Source organism: Sebastes umbrosus, chromosome 9 (assembly GCF_015220745.1).
Source record: "Sebastes umbrosus isolate fSebUmb1 chromosome 9, fSebUmb1.pri, whole genome shotgun sequence".
Taxonomy (NCBI): domain Eukaryota; kingdom Metazoa; phylum Chordata; class Actinopteri; order Perciformes; family Sebastidae; genus Sebastes; species Sebastes umbrosus.
Window position 1 is genome coordinate 17,960,329 of NC_051277.1, and position 27,864 is coordinate 17,988,192.

Sequence of the window (27,864 nt, forward strand, 5' to 3'; positions counted from 1 at the left end):
TGTAATTCAAAGTGATTTTTATTTCAGTCAGGCTAAATCGGTTTCGATACCAAAGAAATGTAAAAATAAAAATAGTACAACAAAGTACATAATTTTACAAATACTCATAATGGAGGTCTGACATATTAGAATAATCAAATAAATTCAAACATGTCACAGTCATAACAAAAATAGAAAAAGTCAATACAGTACATAGAATGCATTAGGAGCTATATTTAAGTGTTTGCTATACCATAGACTTTACAAAATTCTACTAGAAAAAACTCCCAGTACCAATGGAATATCAGGTAATAGAAAATGTAAAAAAAAAAGAAAATACAACAAAAAACAAAAACACTTGTGGTGTGAGTGTGTGTGCATTCATACAGGTGCAATCTGCATGCAAATTTGCCTCCGTGTGACAAATGATAAAAGCAGCTACAGTTTGTAAATGATTCTGTGTCATCGGTTTTGACAGTAGCGATTTAAAAATGACTTGTGATGTCACTGCCAAACTGTTTTCTAACGAGCTAGCACAAAACATCTTTGAGGAAAAGGATGCACCTTTTATGATTACTAGTTTCATGTATTGGTCAGTTTCCCCCAATAACAGCATTATCTGACTTATCAAAAGTCAGGATTTTCAAAATAAGAGAATGGCATCTCTGTCTGCTGGAAAAACAATATTGATACTAAATGTTTTTGTCTCATCAGGAGTCCAACTTACAGTATTATGCTCTGTTGTATAGCGTTTGGTTAAAACTGATCAATCCAGTAACAGAATCAGAGATGAAAAGTTGGTTTAGGTGCAAATTAAAGTAGCAAGGCCAAATATTTTTGTGCTAACAGCTTAACAAGTCAACGCCAAAGTTTTTCGTTGGCAAATTAAGACTTTTTTTTTTTTTTACCATCTTTGTCCCACTGATATAAAATGAAACAAAGATGGTTGACACGATTAATGATAAGCTCCATGGGTCATTGTTGTGTGTATGTCGTGATGGTGAACCTTGGCACTGACCAGCTCCCCTCAGGGAAACCTCTTTAAAAGATTAATGCTCCGATTGATCAGACAAAAGTACACAGACAAATGCCACTACAAAAGTCCACTAGTAACCAGAACAATAACAATAGTAATAATAATAATATTCCTCGACCGTATACGTGGTGATTTTTTCTTTCTCCCACATTCAGGGAGTAAAAATAGATAATTTGGCAGAAAAAAAAAACTGTTGTCTCGACAGTCCACGCTGTGTCTTTGAGTGTGAAAGGGTGCAGATAATTAGCTGTGCTGCTAATCCGTTTGCTCCTGGGAGCTCCCATGGAGACAGCAGTTACTATGGTTACTGCATGCTCTCTGTCTCTGTATCTAGCGTGTGTGTAACAGTCCAGGAGAGAGTGTGTGTCTATACTGTATATACGCACAATATGTATGTGTTTGACGGCAAGCCTTGGGGGCTTTGCAGGCAGGTTGGTAGTGATAGTTTGATCCCCATGTTGACTGATTCCCCCCACTGACACTGTAGATATTAAGACTTCTAAAGCTGACCTGCGATCTGGCTCAGCTACATCTGGACAGAGCCTGGAGCTCCGGACTGAGAGGAGGTCCGACGTTTCCATCAGGGGCGGGACTTGATATGATGTCACTCAGGGGTGGAGCTCTGGTTCTGCTGGTATATGGAGGCTTTGTCCTTCAACAGAACCAGGCACAGGTGGCAGCTCCAGCTCCCTGTACAACACAGAAACATAGTGAGGCCAGGCTGAAGAACTTAATTCAGCCCCAACACAGAGAGCAGAGGAATAAATAGGATAGAAGAAATAGGTGCACATTCGATAAAATTGCCATGCCTCTGATTATTTTGGAGAAAATAGACAATAAATCGATGCATACTCTGCAGGCAGCAGGAACAAGCTTTGAAGGGTGTCTCTTTCCCTCGCCGTTTAACAAACTGACAAGTAGAAGCCTTGGCAGAGTCAACTGAAACTGACCAATCGCGTAGCAACACGCATAATGTTGGCCTCCATGAGGATCTAATTTTTTGCAGAATTTCAGAATTTGAAGCAAATCTTAAAAATAAACCAACTATGACGGAACAAATAATTAACTTCTGACAGAGCTCTGCCACCCATGCATTATATCTGTTTCCAATCGAGCCGTCCCACTGCAACTGTAGTTTAAAACCATCTTAAAAGTACATAAAAAAAGAATAGAACACTTAAATGAAAAGCATATGATAGAGAGTGTGAGAGTGTGAATGAGAGGGTGATAGAGTGTGTCAGCGAGAGAGTGTGAGAGCATGAGAGAGAAAGAGTGTGTGAGAGAAGAGTGAGAGCATGAGAAAGAAAACGTGCGAGAGTGAGAGAGAGCGTGAGAGACAGTGAGAGTGAGAGAGACTGGTGACATATAATGACAGCTACCATAGTTACATACGCTATCCTCCGAAAATGGTGGCGCCACCCCAGAATGCTCCGTGATTCCCATTCCCTATTCTCATTTTAGTGACGAGCCCTCCTCAGAGTTTTGGTGGAGCAGCTGCTTAGTCAAGTGCGACACTTGGTGGTAAAATTCAGTATACGAGTCTAGTCTGGCGTTGGGATTAATATCAAACCGGTTTGACCATTTTTACACCAGCCCTAGTCAAAACTATGTGTTTTGACATTAAAGCTGCAACGATTAACAATTAATTGTAAACTATTAAATGAATCACCAACTATTTTGATAATCTATTCATTTGTTTGAGTATTTTTTTAAGGAAAAAATTCTTTAAGCTGAATATCTTTGAGTCGTGGACAAAACAAGACATTTGAAGGACGTCATCTTCTGTTGACATTTTTCATAATTTTCTGACATTTTTATAGACCAAACAACTAATCGACAGCCATATTTGTAGCACACTGGTAATTTTTCCAAGGGTGCATCAGGCTTCTAAAGAATGTATTTATGAGGAGAAGATCAGAGAACAGATCAGACCAGATATGTTGCAGGTGCCATGAAGGTGACCTTGGATATACTGGGTGTAGGGGTGCATCATGGTACTGGCCTTTAACCCAGTACAAAGTAATGATATCAGGGATGTACAACGTGTCCTTTGAGTCTGTTAACTTCTGCAGTGTTAGCTTACCCTCTGGTGGTTCAGTCATGGGGGGGCTTAGACAGTACATGTGGTAGCCTCGGTCACAGTCATCACAGAACAGCAGCTGGTCCTGCAAAAACACATCATGTTCAGTCTACTGATGAGACAGGCAGAAAAAGTGAGGCAGTTGTGTTCATGATGAAAACTGATAGCTGATAGCTGCTGTGCTAGTGACAATTGATTCATCATTTCATATTATCCTAAAATTTCCTTTTAACTAACGGTACCTCAATTAATTATATATGAGGAGTCTGGTTTAAAAGTGTGGGTGCAGTTTTACAAAGACAAGGAGAGTGAAATGGCTGTGAAGGGATCGTGCAATATTTAGCATATCCAATTTGTCAGAGGCTCATGTTTTTGTGTTGAAGACCAACTTGCTATCGTCTTGTTGCCAACTTTACATCATGTCACATTCTTTGACGGTATGTGCATTTGTCTGAAACAATGGGGGCATATTTTGGATAGAAGTGGCTGACAAAAACACTGGAGGTGAAACAATTTCTCACTTGGTTCCATGAGCAGCTGTAAAAACAAACTTGCTTATCTGTTCAGTAAATACAAGGCTAGGTATTTCTCTGACCTACATCAGCAACTGTCGAAAACTAAATAAATAAAGCTCCTCCAGCTACACACACACACATGCACCACGCACGCACGCAATAAAACCTGTGAGTAAAAAGCCAGTTCTTTATCAATACACCTGTTCAATAAGCATAAACATGATGTAAACATGTAGATGTAAACACGTTCATCTCTGTCCGCAGCCTCTCTTCCATTGCCACCATGTTTGCACGCTAGTTCGGCTAATAACAAATTGTTACAAACGAGCTAAAAGCTAAGTAGTCTGTTAAGCTTAGTTTGCTTCTCATCTGCTGGCTGAGACAAAACAGCCCCCCCCCTCTCTACCAACGGTACCTGCAGGCAGTGAATCACATCAGCAGAGGAAGGAGAACAGAGGACAGGAGGATGAACTGATACTGACTGATGTCTGTGTTCTTCATTCTTTCTAAACTTCACTCAGTAATATTTTTTTTTTGTTGACATTTTAGATTTGTTTCCAGTGAGATATTATTGAGTTTATATAGTGACGTTGCTGTTGTACACATTACTGTTGCTGCTCTAGAAACATTTTGATATATTTAAAATATAAATAAATCAAACTAATCCTGTTCTGAATGTATTCTTTTTTTTATATTATATTAAAATCCTGCTCTGAATGTATTCTTCTTTAAAATATTATATTAAAAAACATTTTTTACTCATATTTAAAATATAAATAAATTCTAATCCTGTTCTGAATGGATTCTCCTTTAAAATAATATATTAAAAAACGATTATTTAGTTATATCTAAAATATAAATAAATTCTAATCCTGTTCTGAATGGATTCTTCTTTAAAATAATATATTAAAACAATTATTTACTCATATTTAATACATAAATAAATTCTAATCCTGTTCTGAATGGATTCTTCTGTAAAATAATATATTAAAAAGCAATTATTTAGTATTGAAAAAGAACCAGTAAGAGTATCGATAAAGAACCGAACTGATAAGGAGTATTGATAGTAGGCTAGTATATACGATAAAATCCAAACGATATCCATCTCTACTAACGTCTCTACTTAATGTTATTTTGTTATTGCCAATCGTTCCAGACATCTGACCTTGAACAAAAATCAGATGCAGACCTTTGAGTAATAAGTTTGAGAACCCCTGGTGTATAGTCAGTAGCAGTATATAAAAACTCACATCATTTTCCGAGGTGCCGCAAACGTTGCAGCACTTGCACTCGATGCACTGCCAGCGGTATGTCTTCACTGCAGCCATCATCACTGGTGTGAACTGCAAGCATGTTGGGTGGCCTGCAGGAAGGAGAAGACATAGGAGAAATGTTGTCCAGTGCGATAAAAATAACCATGAAAATTGTTCTATGTGCCATTCGAGAATATAGAGCTTGACAGGCATAGCAACAGTAACTAAGGGGCGCAGGCCTCTGTGAACAGTCAACTACTAATGAAAGAGACATGACAATTTCATACCTGAGCGTCCACAGTCTGAGCAGGAAACCAGCTCTTCTGATTGGCCAGTCTTCTGGTTTAAAGTGGAGTCTCCCAGACAGAAGTCACAGTAATCGTTGGGCAGTGCCAGCCCATTGGGACCCTTCTTAGTTGCTAAGCAGGAGAATGAGTGAAGAAACCATTCAGTGCACAATAAAACTGTTACTCTTAAACTGAAGGAGAATGAGTTGAATAAAACTACTTCTTCCACATGAATATATTTCTGTTTGTCTAACAGTAGCAAAATGCAGTCTATAAATGAAATATTTAAAATTTTGCAACACAGTTTTACAAACCTGTTCATGCTGCATCAGACAAACACCCCCTTTTTATCTCAGTAACTGGCTGATGATGTATCTAACTCATAATCCAAACTAATGAATGAATGACAACTGACAGAACGCACTTATTGAATGGATTTGCTAACACGGTGTCGCGTGCACAAAAGAAAACAGTAATGCGATGGATATGTTTGGGGAAAACAAAAAAAAGATGGATGATGGGCTTAAAAAATGCTAGGAATCCCAACTGTGCAAGCATGTTTCAGTCAGGAACACCGAGTCTAATCCCAAATTTGGGATTCAAAATCATGAAAATCAAAAAAAAATGAAAAGAGCAGAACAAAAAAAAAAGAATGAGAGAGAGACTTCCCTTGTATAAACACACACATGCTACATGGCATGCAACCAAACCTCCCTTCCCTCTCTCTGTCTCTCTCTCAGCACTAGAGAGTGACTCACTCTTCTGCTCCTCAGGCTGGCGAGGAGTGGGTGGTGCCTCGATCTCCTCGCGGTCCTCGCCCTCCTCCTCGGCCAGGTGAGAGTGTGTATAGTGGTAGCTCAGTCCAGGACGGTTCTTGTAGCGCTTCCCACAGACTGACACACACACACAGGGTCATACAAAAGTGTTAAAGTGATGGCGGCTAATTCTAACTACTGTCCAAAAAGGCCCAAGGTGGAACCACAAAACTACAATGTTCATCACCTCACAACTGGCTTTATTTTCTATTTTTTTACTTTTTTCACATGGTTAATATTTGGCTGGCGCGCTAGTAGCAAACTCATACAGCGGAGGTGAGCATTTGCACAGTGAGCTGTGGCCAGCAGGAAGCTACAGAGCACACACGGAGCAGCAGCTCAAGAAAAAAACAAAAACGCATTTGGATGAGCAACTTTTCAAATTTCTATGCTGTCAAACTTAAGTTCCAGATGGGGTCTTTCAGGTCGCACCATGCATGGCAGAAGGCTTGTTTTTGTCTTTCCGGGGAAAAAGCAAAAGCCTCTCTTGCTGACATGCATGACACACACACACATTGCAAAGTAAGCCTCTACTCACTGTCGCAAGCGTAAGGTTTGTCCCTCTCCTCCAGCGCCGCAGCTGCAGCCTCCTGTTTTTTCTTGCCATTCTTATCACTGCGACCCTGGAGAACACATTTAATAGTTGACACATAGTACATTAACGAAATATCAATCCCATGGGAACTGACTGCAGAAAAAGACTTGGCACTTACCTTGGACTTGCTCTTGCCTCGTCTCTTAGGGGTCTCGTCCTCAAAGTCATCATCATCCAGGTCGTCCAAGTAGTCGTCGTGGTCCAAGACTCTCTGCAGTGAAAGGGTCTGGATTAGGTCTCATTGTATTGAATGTATGAACTCTTCCTTACATTAAGAGTTTGGTGCTTGCGAAGAACTTGCATCCAAGTTGTTGCACTGTTTTGTCTATTTTTGTTATTCACATTGACATCAAAAACATGTTTAACAAAAACATGTAGGAGAAGCAGACAGTATCTCATAAAAATAAGACAGAAAAGATTGGGTAAAGAAATCTGTCCGTCCTCAGGGACCACAGACTATGACTGACTGGGAGAGATAAAGTTTTTTGAGGATGAATAAAACAGAATGAAATAAAAACATTAGTACTACCAGACTAATCTAACACCAGACACTTGTAATACAATCTAAATGCACTCCTCTTCTTTGTCCTGTGCTCTAGTAGCAATATCATCACACAAGAAAGACCTGTGTCCTTAAATGAAATCCTTTTAGAGTGACTGAAAGTTTGTTTTAACCATTAGTTGGTACTGCGGAGCTCTAGATGTCAGTTGCATTGGCAGAAAACAAGAGTGTTCAGCCAGCTTTGAGCCACACCTTGCGGACACGCCCAGAGGACGTGTGAGTGGTCGCTGAGGTGGCAGGAGGCTCCACGGTTGCTGAGTCATCCTCTGGGGCGCGCAGCTCCGACACGCCGCTCCTCCTGTCGAGGGGTTCCCCCTTCAGTAGGGCCTCCAGACTGCTGCCATCCACCGCCCCCAACGCTTCACGCTTCACACCCACCTCCACATCTGCTATGCACACCAAGCAAAAAGGTAACACATGCATTGACATGACATGAACACAGAAACAGACAGACACACAAACATACCCAAATTAATCACCAGAACAGGTCCTCCTACTTGTGAACGTTAAATATGAACAGATATTTTCTAAATATATTTACAAAATTTTACTGGTTAAGTTCTACGAGGATGAATGAACCCAACTTGACTGATTTTGTGATGGAGACAAGTTGTTCCACCAAAAGTGGTACCTGTTTTGATAGGAGGGAAAGCCAAGCGGGGGTCCTCAGGGGGATGAGAACGGCGTTTCTTCCTCCAGCGACGGGCTGGGTAGGTGTACAGCTGCCCTGGAGCTACACCTGACAAAACACAGAACAGCACTTATAGAAGAACCAGAAGGTGGAGCCAGTTTTGGTGTGATTTGTGGTACTTATGTGTCTGAAAATAAATGAAAGGTATGGTTTTGTACAGATGGCATGCTACAAAGTACAGTACAAATTACAATTATTAAAAGAATCACATAAAACAAGAACTTCTATAACTCATTTTCTACGTTTTTAAATTGGATTTTTTCAGAGTATTTGTAAAATTATGACATTATTTGATTATATCATCACTGAACTGAAAGTCACTTAATGATAATATTGAATTATCGCTCCACACTCATTACATACCTGCACTCCGGTGCCTCTTCTCCATCCAGATGTAACAGTTGGACTGGGCTACACCCGTCTGAGAGTCCAGGAATGGCATAAGGATGCTGCGCTCAGCGCACAAACGAGCGTTGTAACTATGACACTGCTCCATGGCATCTCTGTAATACTGCTCTCCCAGCCTGAAATGTGAAAGTTGGACACCGATCAGGATAGACTGTTAATAATCACTGATGGATGAATATCGCAAATTAAGGTGTACAATAATAAACAGTTTGTGAAACAAACACTGTTGAGCTCTTAATGTAATGTATGCAAGTAGTATCTGTAACTGTGAATGCATTCTTACACTTATGCAATCCAATCTATTGCCATACTTTTTTCTCTTAAAATTGCTTTGTTGTGTTGAAGTTGTTGGCAACATTTACTTAGTGAGACATTTACAGTTGAAAAACACACTTTTGAGTGCTCTCTGGGAAAGCAAACTATGTAATAGCGAGACTGTTTTCACCTAAAAAAATTCTTTATTATTTCCAAACCAATTTATTGCTACTGATCTGCCAACAAATACCAATATATCTGCAACAAGCTAATATCAGCCGGTCAAATTTATCAGTTGGGTTCTATTAACTGTGCACACTACAGTTAGGAAAAAAGGGACACATTTACAAATAAAACAAACATTAAGACATTTTCTTGAATGGTTATGTGTCACGGTAATCTAACTTTGACTATGTGATCACACAACTTGGCTTTTGTCGAACTGCACAGGATAATTGCTAATGTTCCCAAGGCATATGTGTCTGTTGATATAAACTAACATTGCAAGTGAATGGTAAGGGCAATATTTGCAGTTAAAATTACAAAAGAATGAAGGGAGATGGATGTTTCAAATACAGTTTGAATGGTAAAAATCTGTTCAACCACTGTGGAGATAGAAAAGTCAAGAAAACTGTCTGCCCCCTGCAAATGAGGACATATTGAGGGGTATAACAACATCAGTGGATGTTAAACTGTGGATGATTTCAACATAAAGACTCAGGGAGACATACATTGGACATTTAACCTAGGGGAAAACACTGCTGAAAACCTAAAACCATTTTAAAGATCTCCTTTATTTATCATATTAAGAGGATATTGAGCTGGGGGACATCGATAGCCTAGTGCACGTCAGTGCAATCACTGCAAATGGCTTTTACTGGACAACCTACTGCTTCTTTGCTTGCATATTGGTGCCGTAATTCTTAATTCTCACTTCCACCGCTTTGCTATTTCCTTAACATAATCACTAATTACAAAAGAATGAAGGGAGATGGATGTTTCAAATGCATGGTTTGAGTGTTAAAAAATCTGTTCAACCACTGTGGAGATATAAAAGTGAAAAAGTCAAGAAAACTGTCTGCCCCCTGCAAATGAGGACATATGGAGGGGTATAATAATATCAGTAGGCTATAACCTGTGGATGATTTCAACATAAGAGACATACACTGAACATTGAACCTAGGGAAAACGCTGCTGAAAACCCTAAAACCATTTGAAAGATCTCCTTTATTTTTCATATTAAGAGGATATTGAGCTGGGGAACATCAATAGCCTAGTGTACGTCTGTGCAATCACTGCAAATGGCTTTACTGGACAACCTACTGCTTCTTTGCTAGCATATTGTAGCTGTAATTCTTAATTCTCACTTCCACTGCTTTTGCTATTTCTTTAACATAATCACAAATGACAAAAGAATGGAGGGAGATGGATGTTTCAAATATAGTTTGAATGGTAAAAATCTGTTCAACCACTGTGGAGATATAAAAGTCAAGAAAACTGTCTGCCCCCTGCAAATGAGGACATATTGAGGGGTATAATAACATCAGTAGGCAATATAAGCTGTTGATGATTTCAACATTAAGACCCAGGGGGACATACATGGAACATTTAACCTAGGGGGAAACACTTCTGAAAACCTAAAACCATTTGAAAGATCTCCTTTATTGTCATATTGAGAGGATATTGAGCTGAGGAACATCACTAGTCAGTGCAATCACTGCAAATACAACCTACTGCTTATTTGCTTGCATATTAATGCCGTAATTCTTAATTCTCACTTCCACCACTTTGCTATTTCCTTAACATAATCACTAATTACAAAAGAATGAAGGGAGATGGATGTTTCAAATGCAGTTTGAATGGTAAAAATCTGTTCAACCACTGTGGAGATAGAAAAGTTAAAAAGTCAAGAAAACTGTCCACCCCCTGCAAATGAGGACACATTGAGGGGTATAATAACATCAGTAGGCAATAAACTGTGGATGATTTCAACATAAAGACTCAGTGAGACATACATTGAACATTTAACCTAGGGGAAAACACTAAAACCATTTGAAAGATCTCCTTTATTGTCATATTGAGAGGATATTGAGCTGGGGAACATCACTAGTCAGTGCAATCACTGCAAATACAACCTACTGCTTCTTTGCTTGCATATTGTGCCGTAATTCTTAATTCTCACTTCCACCACTTTGCAATTTCTTTAACATAATCACAGTTATAATATGGCAGCCATGTCTGGTGTCACTAAAAGGCTGTATCACTAATGATGCACGATGTGAGTGTCCTTCCACGCAAACACAGCCTTTATTCTCGGCTTCACTCTCATTTGTCGCATTGATGTACCATCCTGCTCACAGACTGTTGCTCTTGACTGTACTATACGTCTGCATGTATTAACAGTACACATACATAAACCAGTCTGACTTCATTACACTGCGCCCAAACAGCATCAGTAACGATGGAGGCATGTCAGAACAAAAGGTTTGATTGTTAGCACAACAAAGCACCCGCCAAGCTGTGACAGGTTACTGGTTAACTCTCTTCCTTCATCTGCAGGCTGCTGCCTAGCAACAGTTTGGATATATTGTGGTGTAGCATAATATAAACAAGTGGAGTTAAAGGAGAAGTAGTGGTTCAAACACAGCTCCACGATGAGCTCGCCTCATTTAGATGAACCCACAGCTAACAGGCTAGCATTAGCTCAGAGGATAACGTTATTCTCTTGGGACAGATATTGTGTTGAAGATTGAGGTTAAGGTGTTTACAGTTTACAGCATTCTGCGGCAACGTGATGGTTAATCAATTATACATTCACATCCGTGTGGCTGCTGGTTTAACTCTGACAATAAATAAAGGTTTAACTTACACTTTCACAACACTGTCGACGGCCGCCGCCATGTTTGCTTATTGCGGTTGTGTGAGAGTGTTACTGCGCATGCGCAGAGATGTTAGTGCTCACTACTGCCTCCAGAGGGTGAGAGGCTGGAAGTGCAGCTTTTAACAGCCACATGACATGATGATGTTGTTGGATCAATGCAGCAGATTTAATATGTAATATAAGAGCATTATTTTTGATTTAGCAAAATCAACTTTTCCCCACACATCCTTCCTTCTTGCAGCTGTCAGACTCCAAAACCAGCACTGCTCCCAGTAGACTTACACACCAAAGGGGTGAATTGATTTATGTTTTCTGTCAGTGCTCTGATCCCCTGGCATTATCTGTTTTTGTAGTTGTTCTATGTTCACTTTGCTTTTTGTCAATAAAAGGTTTATACAAAAAATGTAAATAAACTGGGACACATTTAGAATTTTTTGTTTTTAACCCTCCTGTTGTCTTTGGGTCAAATTTGACCAATTTTCAAACTTCAATATATATTAAATATGGATGTCTTTTACCTAATTGCCCCAAAATTACATGGATGGTTCCCTTATATGGTCTTTGTAAAAAAATAATAATAATGACCACTACTTTCGTTGCATTATGGGTATTTTATCCAAAATCCAAGTTCCTGGGTCAATTTTGTCATTAAACATTTTTTTTACATTATGATGTTTGTAATATTCTGACTGAACTTTGACATATTACCGGTCTGTGATAATCCATCAACATTATTCCTCCAATTTTGAGTATAGTCCAAATAATTCATAATTTCTGCATTTTTTCCTAAAAAAAAATGAGGTTTAATTTCATATAAATTAGGTTTATTGACCATAAATTCCCCAAAAAGTGTAAAACTTGTGGTAATGAGTTGGAAGGAAGTTGGCCAAAAAGGTGTAATACAGAATTGGTTGATAATTTATAATGTATGCTTTAAAAACCAGACCGGGTCAATTTTGACCCGTGAATACAAAAGTTGCATGGTCGACGGGAAGACAACAGGAGGGTTAAACTGGGAAATGGTCTAAATATTCATCACCACATCACAAAATTACAGAAATCCTGAGAGCTTGGTTCAAAGGCAGAGTTTCTGAATAGGGGCTGTGTGTATTTCTCTATGGATTGAGCGTTTTGATACTTTCACAGTGTTTATACTGCTTTATAATTAAAAAAAAGACGTAAAAATCTCACTTTTTACGATATGGGACCTTTAAGTCTCTGTTAAACGCAGGTGCATATGCGCAACAAGGTGATTGTAACACATGCACACAGCAGCAGCATAGGGGAAAAGAATGCATGCATGTGCCCAGAACATAATCTAACATAAGGCGGATCAATTTTTTTGTTTTTTCATCAATCATCAATCCTATTGAAGCTATTGATACTAGTTATCTAGTTATTCAAACTACTTAGATACTAGCTAGTATCGAAACAAGTATTGGTACTGAGATTTAGGTATCAATCAGCCCACCAACAGTCCTAATACCTTTAAGATTTTAGGTTATATTGGGCAAAAATAAAGATTAATTTGTCCACATTGGAAAATTCGGCACTGCAGTTCCACAATTAATTACCAAAACAGCACAGAGCGACAACACAGGCAGTATGTACAAACCCAGCAGTAATATAACCAGCAGCACTAAACATAAGACCAGCAGCGTAAAAAACGGGAAACATATAATGTAATGAAGCTGCCATCTAGTGAACTGCATACTGTAGGCCTATTTGATGTGACTTTAGAGGCAACAGGAACCCAGGTGCAAATGTTTGCCCCCCAAACAGTAGTGCGGCCATGCCTATTGTACACATTACACCTTGATCTACCAAATCTTAAGCCATTTAAAGACAGGTGCAGTGTTCATCGTCAGCCCAAAAGCCAACACATATTTGCTTTGTCCTTATTTTAATGGGTTTTCTCCCCATCATGTAAAAATGGAAAACCAAATGCTCCAGCCATGGATAAATTAGCTGGACTCAGATGCCATTTCAAGTAGGCTGGACAATAGAGTTTCTGTACAGTTCTGTCTCTCATCCAGACATTTGCCAGCCAACCTTTCCTGACTAGACAAACACACCACTTTCGACTTGGGCTGTCAACTTTGCTAAATATGGCAGCTGTTCTACAGCTGATGTCAAAACTGTCCTCAAGAACCCTACAGTTACATGATTGTGTTTCATTTAATATCAACAATACCCAATTTCAAACATCTGGAATTGGAAAGGTCACAATGTTTTCTGATTGGGTGAGTATGTTTCTGACAGGGTTGAATCAACTCTCAAGTGGATGGGTAAAAACGGAGCATGCGAAACGTTATCTGGCAGTGTGTGGCAGTCAAGTGGCTTCAGTAATTACTCTGTTCTAACTTCATTCCAGGTTTTCTGTTCCCTTGATCTTCGTTTAATCAGCCAATGCAAAGAATGCAAAGTTCAAAATACATACCTGAGCTATTTCGAACTTCACAAAAAGCGTGTTGCCTGCATATTTTGAGTTCACCTTAAAACACTGAGACTGGCTGTAATGTTTTAATAATGGTTGCTCAGCATGTCTGCAGGTCCTCAAAAAGTTGCAAAATGTCTTAAATTCAAATTAAACCTTCAGCCATTAATTGATTTTAGGTTTAAATCATGATATTTCAATTTTAACATAAGGAATATATTTGATTTGTTTTTGAGGTGAAAAAATAATGGTAGCTGTGATGGAATTTTCCATCAATTCCTCTCTTATTGGTAGAAAGGTCAGAGTGTTTGTCAGAGTGTCCCTCTGTTGACATTATTGGGTTGGAGTCCTGTCTAGAGGAGCCACCGTTATCTGTACAGCTGTGCCTGTAGTGGAGACCGTGGAGCCAGTCGCTAGGGCAACCAGGGTCAGAGATGCCAGAGGAACGAAGTAAGTCATAACATGATAAGGGGTAAGACACTGAGCACCAGGGAGGAAGGGCAGAGTTGTGAGGCCTTCACGCAGAGAGCATCTATTGTGGAGACCTGACAATTCTCCTTGATCAAGCTTCAATAAACCTTCTTTTGTAAGACATCATCAGCTCCGGACCTCTTCCTTCCAAAGATAACTTGTGTATCAATTATTCCATCACAGTAGCAATGTCCGCTCTCTGGGTCAAAGTATTCACAAATCACTGCTCCAACTTAACGCTCTGTTTTCTAGCTGCTCCTCTTCACACCCAATTGCCACACAACACATTGTATTGTGTCCACAGTTCAAAATACAATCCAGCAATAAAAAGCATTATGATATTTTACCGTTTCATCATTTTAGCCACATTAAACTGTACAAGACACCAGATTACCTTGTAGACTACATTTTATAAAGAATTCACCTTTAAACAATGGAGCATTAACGGCATAGCTACAGGCAGCAGACAGATTTGCGATGATGTATCTGACCTTCCTTCCTGCATTTTTGAAAGATGTCTTGTCTGTCATAAGTTGATGATGGATAGCTGAAGGATATTCCTAGAAGTTTTCAGATTCACAAATGTTAGTCATTAAATTGTCTTCCATTTGATAGCATGGATATTTGAATTTTCAACAAGAATCTTAGTTTGTTTTTAAATGGAAATGTGTTTGCACATATGTTCTTGACCAATTTTTTTTTTTTCAATTATTCATTTATCTTTTATTTAACCAGAAAGGTTCCATTGAGATACAATATCTCTTCTGCCAGGGAGTCCTGGTCAAGATGGGCCGCAAGTAAAAAGGCTATGAGTACAAATGGGGATAGATAACATCACAAAGATAATATACCAGCACAAACAGAAACAGATTTCAAGTTAAGTATGACTTGCAGCTCATTCCAAGCTTGCGTGGCGTGAAAGGAAAGGACAGGTTTACCCATCTCTGTTCGGGTGATGGGGACCAAGGAGAATTTTCTGTTTTATAGCTACTGAAGAAATATGTCGGTAAACTGGATATGTACTGCAGTAATTTACCCATAAAAGCTTTTGCAATAAAAATGAACATATGTTGTTTTCTCCGTAAACACAGTGAAGTACATTGAACCATTTCATATAAGTTACAATGATGTGTATACAGAGGCTTGCACCAGTTACAAACCGCAAGGCAGCATGATAGACTACATCCAGTTTTTTCAAGAAATGATGCATGCATATAAATTGCATCACCATAGGCACCCGATTCAACTGTTATCAGGCCATTAAATAGGCGTTATCTGTCGCTATAGCACCAAAAATGTGAGTCATTAGAGGCCTACTATGCCTACTATTGTAAAAGTGAAACTTAAAAGCAACGCGTTTTAATATGTTGTAAAACTCAATGAATTGTCACGTTTTGAACACAAACAAAAAGGCTTATTTAGGTTTTGTGATGGAATTTTCTATCTATTCCTCTCGCCTTGGTCGGGGGGTCAGCGTGTCCCTCGTGTTGACGTCACTTTGGCCCTGTTCAGACCTGGTATTGACATGCGTCCTCAGTGATCGGATCACAAGTGGACAGCTCTGAGTACAGGTGTGAACGCACTAAGACGCATTGAGGGCGCATTGAGATCGGATCTTTCAGACCACATTCAGAGGTGGTCTGGGCCACATATGGCCACATTCTTTTAGCAGTGTGTATGCAAATGTGTCCTGGGCCACATTGAGGACCGCCTACTCAACTTCGTCGCTGGGATCCGCGGGTCTCTGAGTCCTCAGGTGAATAGACAGGCAGACACGAGTGCTTGTCTGCCTCGCAGCATGAAAACAGCCTCTGTGCTCTACTGTATCCCGTCGGTACAACTGTATTTTATTAAATATATCTTATTTATAGGCTACATACTGTATCTACAGACTATCAGACTAGGCACAGGAAGTGCATTATTATCATACTGTCGGAGATGTGTCAGTGTTTTAGTTCCGCTGCTTTGCACCGAGCTGACACCCGCCCCCCATGTTGCCTGGCAAAGGCAACAGCGGATCTGAAAAAAATCATGTGCATTTGAGGTGAGAAATAGGCATTACAGTAACAGAATATTAACTAATTTGATCAGCGTTGCCTAGTTTGCGAGTGATTGACAGCTGCCTCCCTTGAATGCACAACCATTAGGAACGCTCTCTTTCTGAAATGACCTGTGATTGGCCAAAGTCTCCCGTCACGGGCTAGATTTTCTAAAGCCTTAAAACAGAGCCATGAGGAGGTGCAGAAGTCTAGTTTTATCTCAGAACACTTGAATTACAATATGCTGAAAGGTTATTATGGGATTTTTGCCCAATGATGCCAAAAACATTCTGCCTGGAGATTTAATAGCCTGACAACAGTCTGATTGGGTGTCTAACACTGACAAAAAGGTACTTTCGACTAACTTTTTTCCTGCAGCAAAAGGAAAACATTTTTAAACGAAAATAAAAACTAACTCCTGAATAGATCATCTTTTTTTCTTACATTATTACTATTATTAGTAGGCCTACTAGTAGTACGCTTTACACTAAAACTACTGTGCACATCAAAATTACAGCTTTCTCCTATAAGCGTTAAAGCTGAAGTAGGCGAGATTGGAGCAAATATGATTAAAAAAAGTTATTTTTATAAAACGGTCACTATATCCTGACAGTAGTACATGAAACTGGTAACCTGAAAAAAAATCATGTGCCTCTGTGTCCTCTGGTGTCCTCGTGTGTCCTCGGGTGCTCCTAACGCCATCTGCAAGATTTCACAGACTGGAGGAAAACAAGCCTGAAAACAGAGCCATGAGGAGGAGCAGAAGTCTAGTTTTCTCTCAGAGCACTTGAATTACAATATGCTGAAAGGTTATTATGGAATTTTTGCCCAATGATGCCAAAAATATAATGCCACTTTAAGATGAAATGAACATTGTGACCATTTTGCATCAAATTTTGTTTTCCTGGAACAATAAAAGTCTTGAACAATGAACGAGCTGTTTTCCCACAGGAAACCAAGAATCTCTGACGTGCCACGTAGTTTGGGTTTTGTATACCCATTTGCAAATATGCTTCCACCCGTTTACCTTGTTAGTGGATATACTTATGAGTGATCTCAAAATTACCTCGCTAAATGTTAAAGGTTTAAACCATGTCGTCAAGCGCCAAAAGATTCTTACTTTACTAAAAAAGGAGAAGTGCCACATCGCCTTCTTACAGGAAACCCACCTGTCCGATCTGGAACATATTAAATTACTTAGAAATTGGGTTGGGCAAGTTTTTTATTCCTCCTTTAAATCCAACAGTCGGGGTGTGGCTATTCTCTTACATCGCAGCCTTCCTTTTACATTGGATAGAACAGTAACCGATAAAGAAGGGCGTTATGTGCTTATTTCCGGATACATCTATGGAGAGCACATTTTACTGGGTTGCATTTACGCCCCCAATATATATGAATCTACCTTTTTTCCCAAACTTCTGGCAGACATGTCTGACTTTTCTACCTCCTTTACTTTGATAGGTGGTGACTTTAATTGTACCCCTGACTCTACTGTCGATCAATCTCCTCCTAGGCCCATTCCTTCTCGCAAAAGTCTTAAACTGGCTGAATTTTGTACTGACTTGGACTTGCTTGATGCATGGAGAGTTCTTAACCCAACAGGCCGGGACTATACCTTCTTCTCTAAGCCTCACCAGTCCTTCTCTAGAATTGATTTTTTCCTTTCTTCCAGGACACTTTTAGATAGAATTAAAGACTGTATTATAGGAAGTCAGACAATATCTGACTACGCCCCTATCAGCGTGACCATTGGTCCCCCGTATAAAGACCCCTCTTGTAGACACTGGCGCCTGAGCCCTTCCTTATTAAGCAGTCCACCCTTTGTTGATTTCCTTAGTAAAGAACTTAAACAATTCCTTGCTGAGAATAAATCACCCGAAGTGAGTTCTACTACTTTGTGGGAGGCGGCTAAGGCTTACCTTCGTGGGGCTATCATATCCTACACATCAGCACAAAAGAAAAAGGCTCTCAAAACCCAGTTAGAGTTGGAGAAGAAAATTAAGGAGTTGGAGGGAGAATTTAAAAGTTCTCCATTCAGGTCCATTGGGGAACAGTTGGATGCTACGCGTTCTGCTTTAAATCAACTGTTAACAAAGAATGCAGAGTCTTCAATATTTTTTTCAAAACATAGGCTCTATGAATCGGGTAATAAACCAGGTCGCCTGCTGGCCCGTCTGGCCAAGGGGGGGAGCGGTTCAACCTCAATATCGGCGCTCCAAGACACAAATCTACTGAAATAAATAACATTATGAAGGTTTTTTATCAGAAACTATATTCATCAGATGGTCTCACCTCTGAGGAGACAAGGGGAAGATTCCTTGACAAAATAAAATTACCAACTCTCTCAGATGACCAAAAGGAAGGCTTATGCAAACCAATCACAGAGGAGGAGGTTCTGGAAACTATTCGGGTACTTAAAGGAGGGAAGGCGGCAGGGCCTGATGGGTACTGCCCAGAATTTTATAAAAAACTAGGGAATATCATAGTAAGCCCTCTTACAGACATGTATAGAGATTCTTTTGAAAATGGCTGCCTCCCCTCAACTCTTAATCTAGCTAATATCTCCCTTATTCTGAAGAAGGGCAAACCCCCCGACCTATGTGGCTCCTATAGGCCTATTAGCCTAGGATATTAGAGTTCTTGACATAGCAGCGGTTGGCATTATTCACTCTTGTAAAATATTAAACAGACCAGCATGTATAATCCACAAACATTTATTTACAAGATAATAAAGGGTTGAAACACAATATTAATCTAACTAAATAACTAAACTAAACAAACCAAACACAGTGTGTGAGCATGTGTGTGTGAGACTGAGAGAGACAGGGACAAAGACAAGATGGCTACCTGTCTTGCATGGCCTACAGACAATATGGCGAACACTGTAAAACTACAAAAATGGCCAGATCAAAGATGGCCGCCAACATGTTACCACATGGCCTCTTTGTTCTTCGGAGCACATGTGCTCAGGAAGGACAAAGGGAGGGGGCTGATGTGGGGGTTGAGATTATCTGAATGTGTATGTTTATGTTTAAAACTAATTCTTTATGTAATAGTTTATGTATGTGATCTTAATGTGTGTCGGATAATGCAGTGGGTTAGAAAAGATGGTTAGTTTGCATGTGTGGGACCCGCAGTAATGTTAGACATAGTGATGGACATTGGACACCCCCCATTCTCATTCACATGTATAATTTATGTATTGTTTTATTTTTAATCTGATATATGTGTATGTGCACTAGGAGCTAATGTTTTGGTAGGTTAATCTGTGTTTATAAAGAGTAAAACTCACACAGGCACTTTGGCCAGCTAAGGGGTCCTTTGGGTGAGATGCAGGAGCGCGTATGCGTCATTCAGCAGACGTATCGGCAGTATGTAGCCGCGCAATGCTAATGTGCTGTGTTTCTGTGTTTCTAGGTGAGCTAAAGTGGTTAAAGGATGTATAAAAGTAGCGACACAGATGTATAAAGAATGTGTATGAATAAGGGACCAGCGGTAATGCAAACATGAGATTTATATCGGAGTTTTGCAAGTTGTTACAAGGATGTTGTAGGGGTTCTACTTAGTAGGTTTTGGTTATTAGCAAATTAATTAATAAATAATAATAGAATTATTAATATTAATAAAGATTATCAATAAACATCAATAATAAACGGGGCACCACCCTGGAATCAGGGACCAATGACCAAAACGTTAATATAGTCTCATTATATATGCTAAACTATCAATTTGGAACGTTGATTAATAATTAAATTAATAACTATAACCAGAATAGATAGTAAAGGTTGAAGGATATCGGAGTTCTTGACATAGCAGAGGTTGGCATTATTCACTCTTGTGCAACATTAAAGAGACCAGCATGTATATTCCACAAACATTTATTTACAAGATAATAAAGGTTCAAAACACAATATTAATCTAACTAAATAACTAAACTAAACAAACCAAACACTGTGTGTGTGTGTGTGTGTGTGTGTGTGTGAGAGAGAGAGGGGGGGGGGGGGGGGGGGAAACAAGATGGCGTCTTGTTTCAAAATGTCTGAATGGCCTACAAACAAAATGGCGAGCACTGTAAAACTACAAAGATGGCGGAATCAAAAATGGTCTGTAAATAGTGTAGGTCAGTTAGTACTGGGCTGTTAAGTGACCATATCAAGTTTCAGTTTAAGCCTTATCTCGATGATCAGAGGGTGACAGATGAAATACTCATCGACAGCATGAATGAAGGTGCTAGTGTTGAATCAGAAAGACAATCCAAGCAAAGGAAGAACACAAGCAGCAAAGTCCCAAAAGTAAATGAACTACAGACAGAACGGATCGACGAACCGTGCCCGTGTACGGTACGGAGCGTTCACACTAATCAATCGAACTGGATTTTGGGGACAAGTGGACTCGGATCCGGGTCCAGTTCCCTGATGTGAAAGCAGACTTATTTACATATAAAGACTGAAAGTGTTTCTAAAAATGAGCCGCAAATTGAACCAGTCCGACTGTAAACTGATCTCACCAGGAAATGGACACAATAATTAACAATGTGTGTGCGTGTAGGTGTGTAATTAGTGTCTAGGCGTGCCATTTTTGGTATGATGTTCTTCATAACAGAACTGGTTGAACCATATTTACCAGAAACAAAAAAGACTTTCTGTTCCAGCACGTCATTCATGATTGTCATCACACCTTCACACATTCACTCAGCTGCTTAATTTCACATTAAATGAGGTGTTTTCTGAATGTAGTTTGGTCTGATGCTTCCATGTTGGCAGTCTGCTGAAACATCGTAGTTAACGTGAGACGCATTCCTGTCCTGATTGGACCAGTCCGACCACATTCCAGAACAGTTAACAATAAACCTTCAGACTGACGGAAACCACTTGGACTTGGACCTGGTCTAAGATCTGGTGCTGGACCTGGTCCAAGACCTGGTCCTGGACCTGAGTTTCCTTAAACATGTGATCAGTCTAACATATTAAAATATGACACATTTATGTTGGAAATGTGATGAATGGTGGTAATAATATTTTCAATTGATGATTTACATGTGATCTAATTTATTCTGGGTTTAGACTAGATTTAGTTGCCCCAAATTTCTCAGTTATGATGAGGGTCCAGTCCTGAGGACATGTACATGCAATTCATAGTTTTCAGACACGTGACACGCGCCGCTAACTGGAGGGCAAAACAATGGACCAAGATGGCGGCTCACAGTGAATTATCCGTAGCAGGGAAGCACAAGCCTGTCAACTTTCCATCTGTTCAAAGCCACGAATATTTAGATCATCTATCAACATCAGAAAAACAAAGATACGAGCACAAACTACAGGTTTTGGGGACCTGCGATCCATATACAGCACCCGCCGCAGTATTTATTTCACTAAAAACAGCGAAGTCGCTGCCAGAACTCCACTTTGGCGATGTTTACATTTATCTTGTGGAGACTCCCTCACCTTACACGGTCGCCAGGATGAAAGCCTACAAAAGTACGGACAGTTACATGTATTTTCGATCTGGATGGGTCAATAATGCTGCTGTTTGGGAGGTGAAGGACAAGAAATTCTTCATTGTCAAAGCAAAGGTGAGTTAACTAAAGTTAATTTTAGCTAGCTATCTGACATTGATTCGTGTGTGGTTAGTTTCAGGGTCACTGTAGTCAGCGTTGGTAGGACAGTAGTGACAGGCAGTATTCATTTGGTATGGTTAACACAGTGTCTAATGACATATAAGTCTATTGAAAACTTCTTTTTTCGATGTCAGGTAAACCATTCCTACAGATTAAATGAGCCGCCACTGACAGCCTGGGTTGTTGTGGAGAAGGAGGGACTGGTGCGATTTGGCCACTGCACCTGTATGGTAGGTTTAGGAGAGGTGTGTTCACATGTGGGTGCCATACTCTACGCTTTGCTAGCAGCTGTTAACAAACTGAGTGGCACTGCATGCACAGATGAAGCCTGTGCCTGGAATGAGCCTAGTATGGCAGCCGTAAGGACAGTAGGGTATGCACCAGGGAGCCAGATAGCTTTCACAAAGGCCCAGAGAAAGAGATCTGCTGATGGTTGCGGTGACCTTCCCCCTGCCATGATTCCACCTCCAACCACAGATGAATGCACAGCATTGCACAATATGCTACGTGTATCAGAAGACACTGAAAGGGAACCTGTCAAAAGCTCCATTTTGTCTGTTGTCCCTGGCCATGCAAAGAGGTACATTCCTCGGGCAGTGCAGCTGAACATCCCTGCATCCCTAAACAAGATGTACAAGCCCTAGTACAGGTCACTGTCACACCAAGAACTGCAGGCAAAGAGTGAAGAGATCTTTACAGAGTTGAGCATAACAGAAGAACAGGTCAGTCAGTAAATATGGTTGAAAACGTGCATATCAGGAATATCACAGGGACAAGTAAATAGGATAGCTCAAGTTCAGAAAACATTTTTTTCCACAGAATTCATTAAAGTTGTCTTTTTCACATTTTCCTTCAATAAGATTTAATTAATCACTGTTTTGTTTTGTCACATATCACAAACTTAAATCAACCTTATTCAATTTTAGTGTTGTGTCATACAAAAGGAGACAAGACTACAATCAAAATGTGCCATGTGGTTTGACCAGAAGGCAGGAAGGGTGACTGCGTCAAACATCCGAGCAGCCTGCCACACGGACCCAGACAAACCAGCTGTCTCCTTGCTGAAGAAGCTGTGCTATCCTGTGGCCTTCAAGGACCCAAACAACAACACACCACATTCTCTCAGGTATTCATATCTACTTTTCACTCAATGAAAGCTTCACACAAAAATGTAATAATCAGAATTCCCAAATATAACAAAACCATAAGAGTGACAGGGAGGGTAAGCATGGCAATGCGCACAAAAGTTTTTGAATACAGCCTTAAAACACTCTTCTTTCACAGCGTTCAGGCTTTTACAAAAACACTTCTTAAATCTACTGTACGTGCAGACCACTAGCACAGCAACACGTTTCGAGTTGCACACTTTTCAGGCAGCAATCTTTGGTGCCTGAAAAAGAGTTGCCTCCTGAAAAGAGTGCAGCTCAAAACAAACTGCCATGCAAGTGGTTTGCATGTGAGTTTCAGACAAACAGGCTGTGAAAGGATGAGTGTTTTAAAGCTATATTAAAAACTTTTCTCCCCATTACTTTTGTAATTTACATCCACTTATCATCTTGCTGGTAATATACAAATGATCAAGATAAATAACACATCTGCAAATAAAGATGTTATTTGGACTTCTGAAAGTAATGTTACTGTGATATAAGTGTACATTGTTATGGTAATAATTTCTTACTGTCATTTTATATTTAAGGTGTATATAATTTTTTCTGTTTTTAGGTGGGGCATTGAACACGAGAGAAAAGTAGTTGAGGAGTACACCAAGATGATGGAAAAGTTCCACACCAATCTCACTGTCAAGAAGGCAGGGCTGGTCATCAACCCCCAGTACCCATGGTTAGGGGCATCCCCAGATGGCATACTAACATGTGACTGCCATGAGATGGGTGTGTTGGAGGTAAAGGCACCCAGCAGCCTTCAGAATAGCACTTTGATGGAGAAATGCAAACAGGACAGCATGTTTTGTCTCCAAGAGGTTGAGGGGAAGCTTTCATTGAAGAGGGACCATCAGTACTTTTGTCAGGTGCAGACTCAAATTCACCTGACACAGGCAAGCTACTGCGATTTTGCTGTCTGGGGACCAGGGAAAGAAGGCAAAGGGGAAATCCACATTGAGAGAATACTGCCTGACACTGACTTTTTTGACACCATGTGTGAAAAGGTTCACATTTTTGTACAGAAATGTGTCATTCCAGAGCTAGTAGCAAAAGTGTTTACAGCTCCTGTTCTACCAACATCCCATGATACCAGCAAACCATCTGAAAGCAAGGGCTGTTACTGTGGGCTGCCTGTCCTGCAGAATGAAGATAGACTTGAGTGTAAATCAGGGATTTGTAAAAGACAGTATATCCACAGAAGTTGTTTAAAACTTGACACCTCGCATTCAAAAATGTCAAGTTGGAAATGCAGTGACTGTAAGCGGGAAATAGCTAAACAAAAGAAGGATAACAGGAAAAAAACTTAACAGAATAGAAGTTTAAAGTGTTTTATTTAACACAGACCACATACTTTGAGGCATATGTACATGCGTCAAATGTGTCTTAAAAACCCAGTTGAACCACTAATAACACAAACAAGTTTTGTTATATAGACTGGAGTGTCTCTCTGTGGCACATATGCTTGTGTCATGACAACATACAGTAAAAAAAAAAAACATACTTGTGTAATAACATACGGTAAAAAATGTTACACTTAAAGTGACTGTTTGTAAGAGTTGAATCAGAATTGCTTGTTAACAGCGACACCTGTGGCCGTTAAGTCAATGAAAGTCAGCGTCCTGTTGCTCGCGCTTGTGCTTGCTGTAAATAGACATGAACGAGCATCGCTCAAAAGAGTGAGGCGACACACGTCAGCTAAAACCACAATATCACTCTATATTTCAGCTGCGTGGCAGTAATGTTAGCTGACCAGACGGAGGTCTCTCCATGAATCACTGCTGATGCTAGTGTTGGCTTTTCCTGCCTCAGCCTCCCGACCGCGGCCGGAGGGAGACACCGGCACCCGGTGAGAGACGATAACATGTGTTCGTAAATTTTAAAAAAACGCAGGAAGTCCAAGATCGCTGACTTCCTGTTTGCCGAAAAAATCTAAAAAATATTTAATCCAGGTATGAGGATGTGAGCAATGACATACTTGAATTTCGTGACGATTGAAGAAACTTTCTCTTAAAAACTGCCTACATTAGGCGGCGCTATCTTGCCCGCTGGTGACACCCGAGCCCAATCACTCCAGAACATTGAATTTCCCACCAGTTCTGACGCATATTCCACTTTTGGTGAGTTTTTGGGGATGGGAAAGGTCCCAAAAAGGCAATCTCCGCGCGGAAAAATAATATTAATACTTAGAAAATCAATAGGTTTCCTTGCACTTTCGTGCTCGGGCCCTAATAAAAGAGTTCACACACTTCTCATTGGTTCAAACCCGTGGGAATTTCGCGTGATCACGTGGTCCTATCTCATTGGATAAAAAAAATCACCAGGGGCGTGGGAAAGAAAAGGGGAGACCGCCTACAATGACGTAGACGTATCTCATTGGCTCAGGAGTGTGGGAAAAAAGGGGCGGGTGGGCGTGGTTTCCGGTATGACTGGACGCCGATTAGTTCCGGAAATTCCGGACATTCCGGACATTCCGACCTGTCAAAATGAGTTTGACATAAAGTGGGCCCCTATTCTCTCTTTTATTCTTGTAATATTACGACTTTTTTCTCATAATATTTCAAATTTTTTCTCGTAAACTTCTGACTTTTTTCTCGTAAACTTCTGACTTTATTCTCGTAAAAACTTCTGACTTTTTCTCATAATATTATGACGTTATTCTCGTAATATTACGACTTTTTTCTCGTAAAGTTATGACTTTATTCTTGTAATATTACGACTTTTTTCTCATAATATTATGACTTTATTCTCGTTATATTACGACTTTTTTTCTCGTAAAGTTATGACTTTATTCTCGTAACATTCCGAGTTTTTTCTGGTAATATTCTGACTTTATTCTGGAAATGTCAGATTTTGTCAGATTTTTCTGTTTCTACTACGGTGTAGTAGAAACACAAAATACAAATATGAACCTGAAAATGAGCACGATATGGGACCTTTAAGTCAAAATCAATATACCCAAACTGCAGATAGGCCTATACAATCATGTTTGCCTCATAATCCTATATGGTTTTATAGGGATCCCCATATATTATTATTTATTTACTCGCTGCTTCCAAGCAGGTTTAGGCATAGAAATAAATGTCATTGCTCATCACGTCATCATCTCTTATCAAGTAACGTTATCAAACTCCCCCTTCCCCGTTTAATAAGGGGGGTGTGATCGACCATGAGACAGACAGAGATACAGACAGAGGAGAGGAAGACAGTCCCGGATGAATCCACACAGACAGCCGACCACAGACAGCTCAACAGACCGGTGAGTTAACCGTTAAGACGTCACAGTCGACGGTCAGCTATAACGGTCATCTACATTTGAATCTTCAGCCGTTAGTTAGCCGTTGAACGTTAACTGACCGTTAATCTGTTAGCTACTGTTTGCTCACATTAATCTGGCTGAGTTACAACAAACATCTATCTAGTTCAGGTTCAGCAGTTATTAACTTCACGTAGCAGAGCTGGAATTAAACTGTATAACTGTTCTATGGGTCCATTTTGTGCTATTTTATTCTGAAACTTTCACTAAAGTTACATTTCAGAGGCAAATATTGTAACGTACTTACTTTATGTGACAGCTCTAGAGAGTCAGTGTATCTTTGGTCATTTGGTTTTCCTTTCACAAACGGTTATTAAAAAAAAAATTCAAAACATTTTTATTTAAAAAAAACAAAAAAAAAACGGGTTGATTTTCATTTTCTAATTCTAAAAAAAAAAAAAAATTAAAAAAATCACTAGAAGACAGAAACGAAAAAAAACGACCTTTTTTTTCTCCATATTCTGCGACCGGAAGTTGCCATTTACAAAGTAAGAGCTGGTATGAGGAGGGTGCTGTGTATGAGAGAAAATTATTTTTTATTTTTTTATTTATCCTTTCATATTGTAATATATTGTTATTAATTGTTTTTTATTTGTTTGTTTGTTTTATTGACACAACAAGTAATTACTTCTTTATTGTTTTCTTCCATTTACATGCATGTTCTTTTTAAATATCTATATATTATAATTTGCTTAATTAATTGTATATATATATATGTTTTTGTTTTTATTTAGTTCTTTTTTTGTTTTTATGTATTATTGAATTGACGCTTTGGCAATATTGTTCACCTGACAGTCATGCCAATAACGCAAATTGAATTGAATTGAATTGGGAAACAAAAGTACGGTGCTGCTGTGTAACTGAAGGTGATGGACATGGATCAGTACGTAGTTTTTTGAAACAATAAAAGAGTTTGTCTCAGGGAAGAGGACTTGACTCCAGTTTTTCTGCAGTCATGTCTTTTCCCCCTCTAATACACATCACCCTCATAAAAAACATTTTCCACTGTTTTCTACCTTTTTATAGCCTCATATTTATCTTTACATTATTATTTTATAGAATGAAAGTAACCTTTTTCTCTGGTCGTTGCCTGATGTAAAGGGGTATGACAAGACAAATTGATAGCAAATGTATTCCCATTTTAATGATCTGCAGAAAGACTTTGAAGAGGAAGGAAGATAAAGCCCCTTTTTTTTAGTTTTGTTTTCAGTTGTTATCTGGTTTTCATTTCAGCTATTAGATGACTTACTGGAAAAAAAAGATTATGGACTCTCCAACTGATCATCAGCAAACTGAGAGCGAATGAAAAGCAGAATCTTTACGATGAATGAAGAGAAAACAAAGGAGCATTCAAATTGTTTGTAGATCCTTTTTTGTCATTCAAGCCAACAGATGGTAAAACAGAAAACAAATAACATACATAGAATGATATTGCACTGGCACTGTTTATTTGTCTGCAGCAGACGTTTG

At 39.5% G+C, this 27,864-nt stretch overlaps 1 protein-coding gene across 4 annotated transcripts; it reads right to left on the reverse strand.

Annotated features, from left to right (window-relative positions):
* dpf2l (D4, zinc and double PHD fingers family 2, like) lies at positions 1-26,660 on the reverse strand. 4 transcript variants are annotated; one of them, XM_037779514.1, is made up of 11 exons: positions 26,642-26,660; positions 8,177-8,337; positions 7,754-7,861; positions 7,315-7,511; positions 6,679-6,771; positions 6,504-6,588; positions 5,909-6,043; positions 5,151-5,282; positions 4,861-4,973; positions 3,099-3,180; positions 1-1,705 (listed from the first exon to the last, which is right to left on the reverse strand). In XM_037779514.1, the coding sequence occupies exons 2-11, from the start codon at positions 8,307-8,309 to the stop codon at positions 1,620-1,622; spliced, it is 1,164 nt and encodes a 387-aa protein (XP_037635442.1). In that variant the 5' UTR covers positions 8,310-8,337; positions 26,642-26,660; the 3' UTR covers positions 1-1,619. The 4 variants fall into 4 exon arrangements, with proteins under 4 accessions (XP_037635442.1, XP_037635441.1, XP_037635440.1 ...); XM_037779513.1 differs by lacking the exon at positions 26,642-26,660 and adding an exon at positions 11,346-11,500 and having other exon boundaries at positions 7,315-7,508; XM_037779512.1 differs by lacking the exon at positions 26,642-26,660 and adding an exon at positions 11,346-11,500.
* Between the last annotated feature and the right edge of the window lie 1,204 nt (positions 26,661-27,864).

Bases quoted from the DNA above. Each gene is read 5' to 3' on its own strand.
- dpf2l (XM_037779512.1), bottom strand. From the start codon at position 11,377: ATGGCGGCGGCCGTCGACAGTGTTGTGAAAGT. The intron at 5,283-5,908 runs GTGAGTCACTCT...TCTCCTGCTTAG, and splicing joins CCAGCCTGAGGAGCAGAAGA to CAACTAAGAAGGGTCCCAAT. The intron at 1,706-3,098 runs GTAAGCTAACAC...TGTGTTGTACAG, and splicing joins CATGACTGAACCACCAGAGG to GGAGCTGGAGCTGCCACCTG.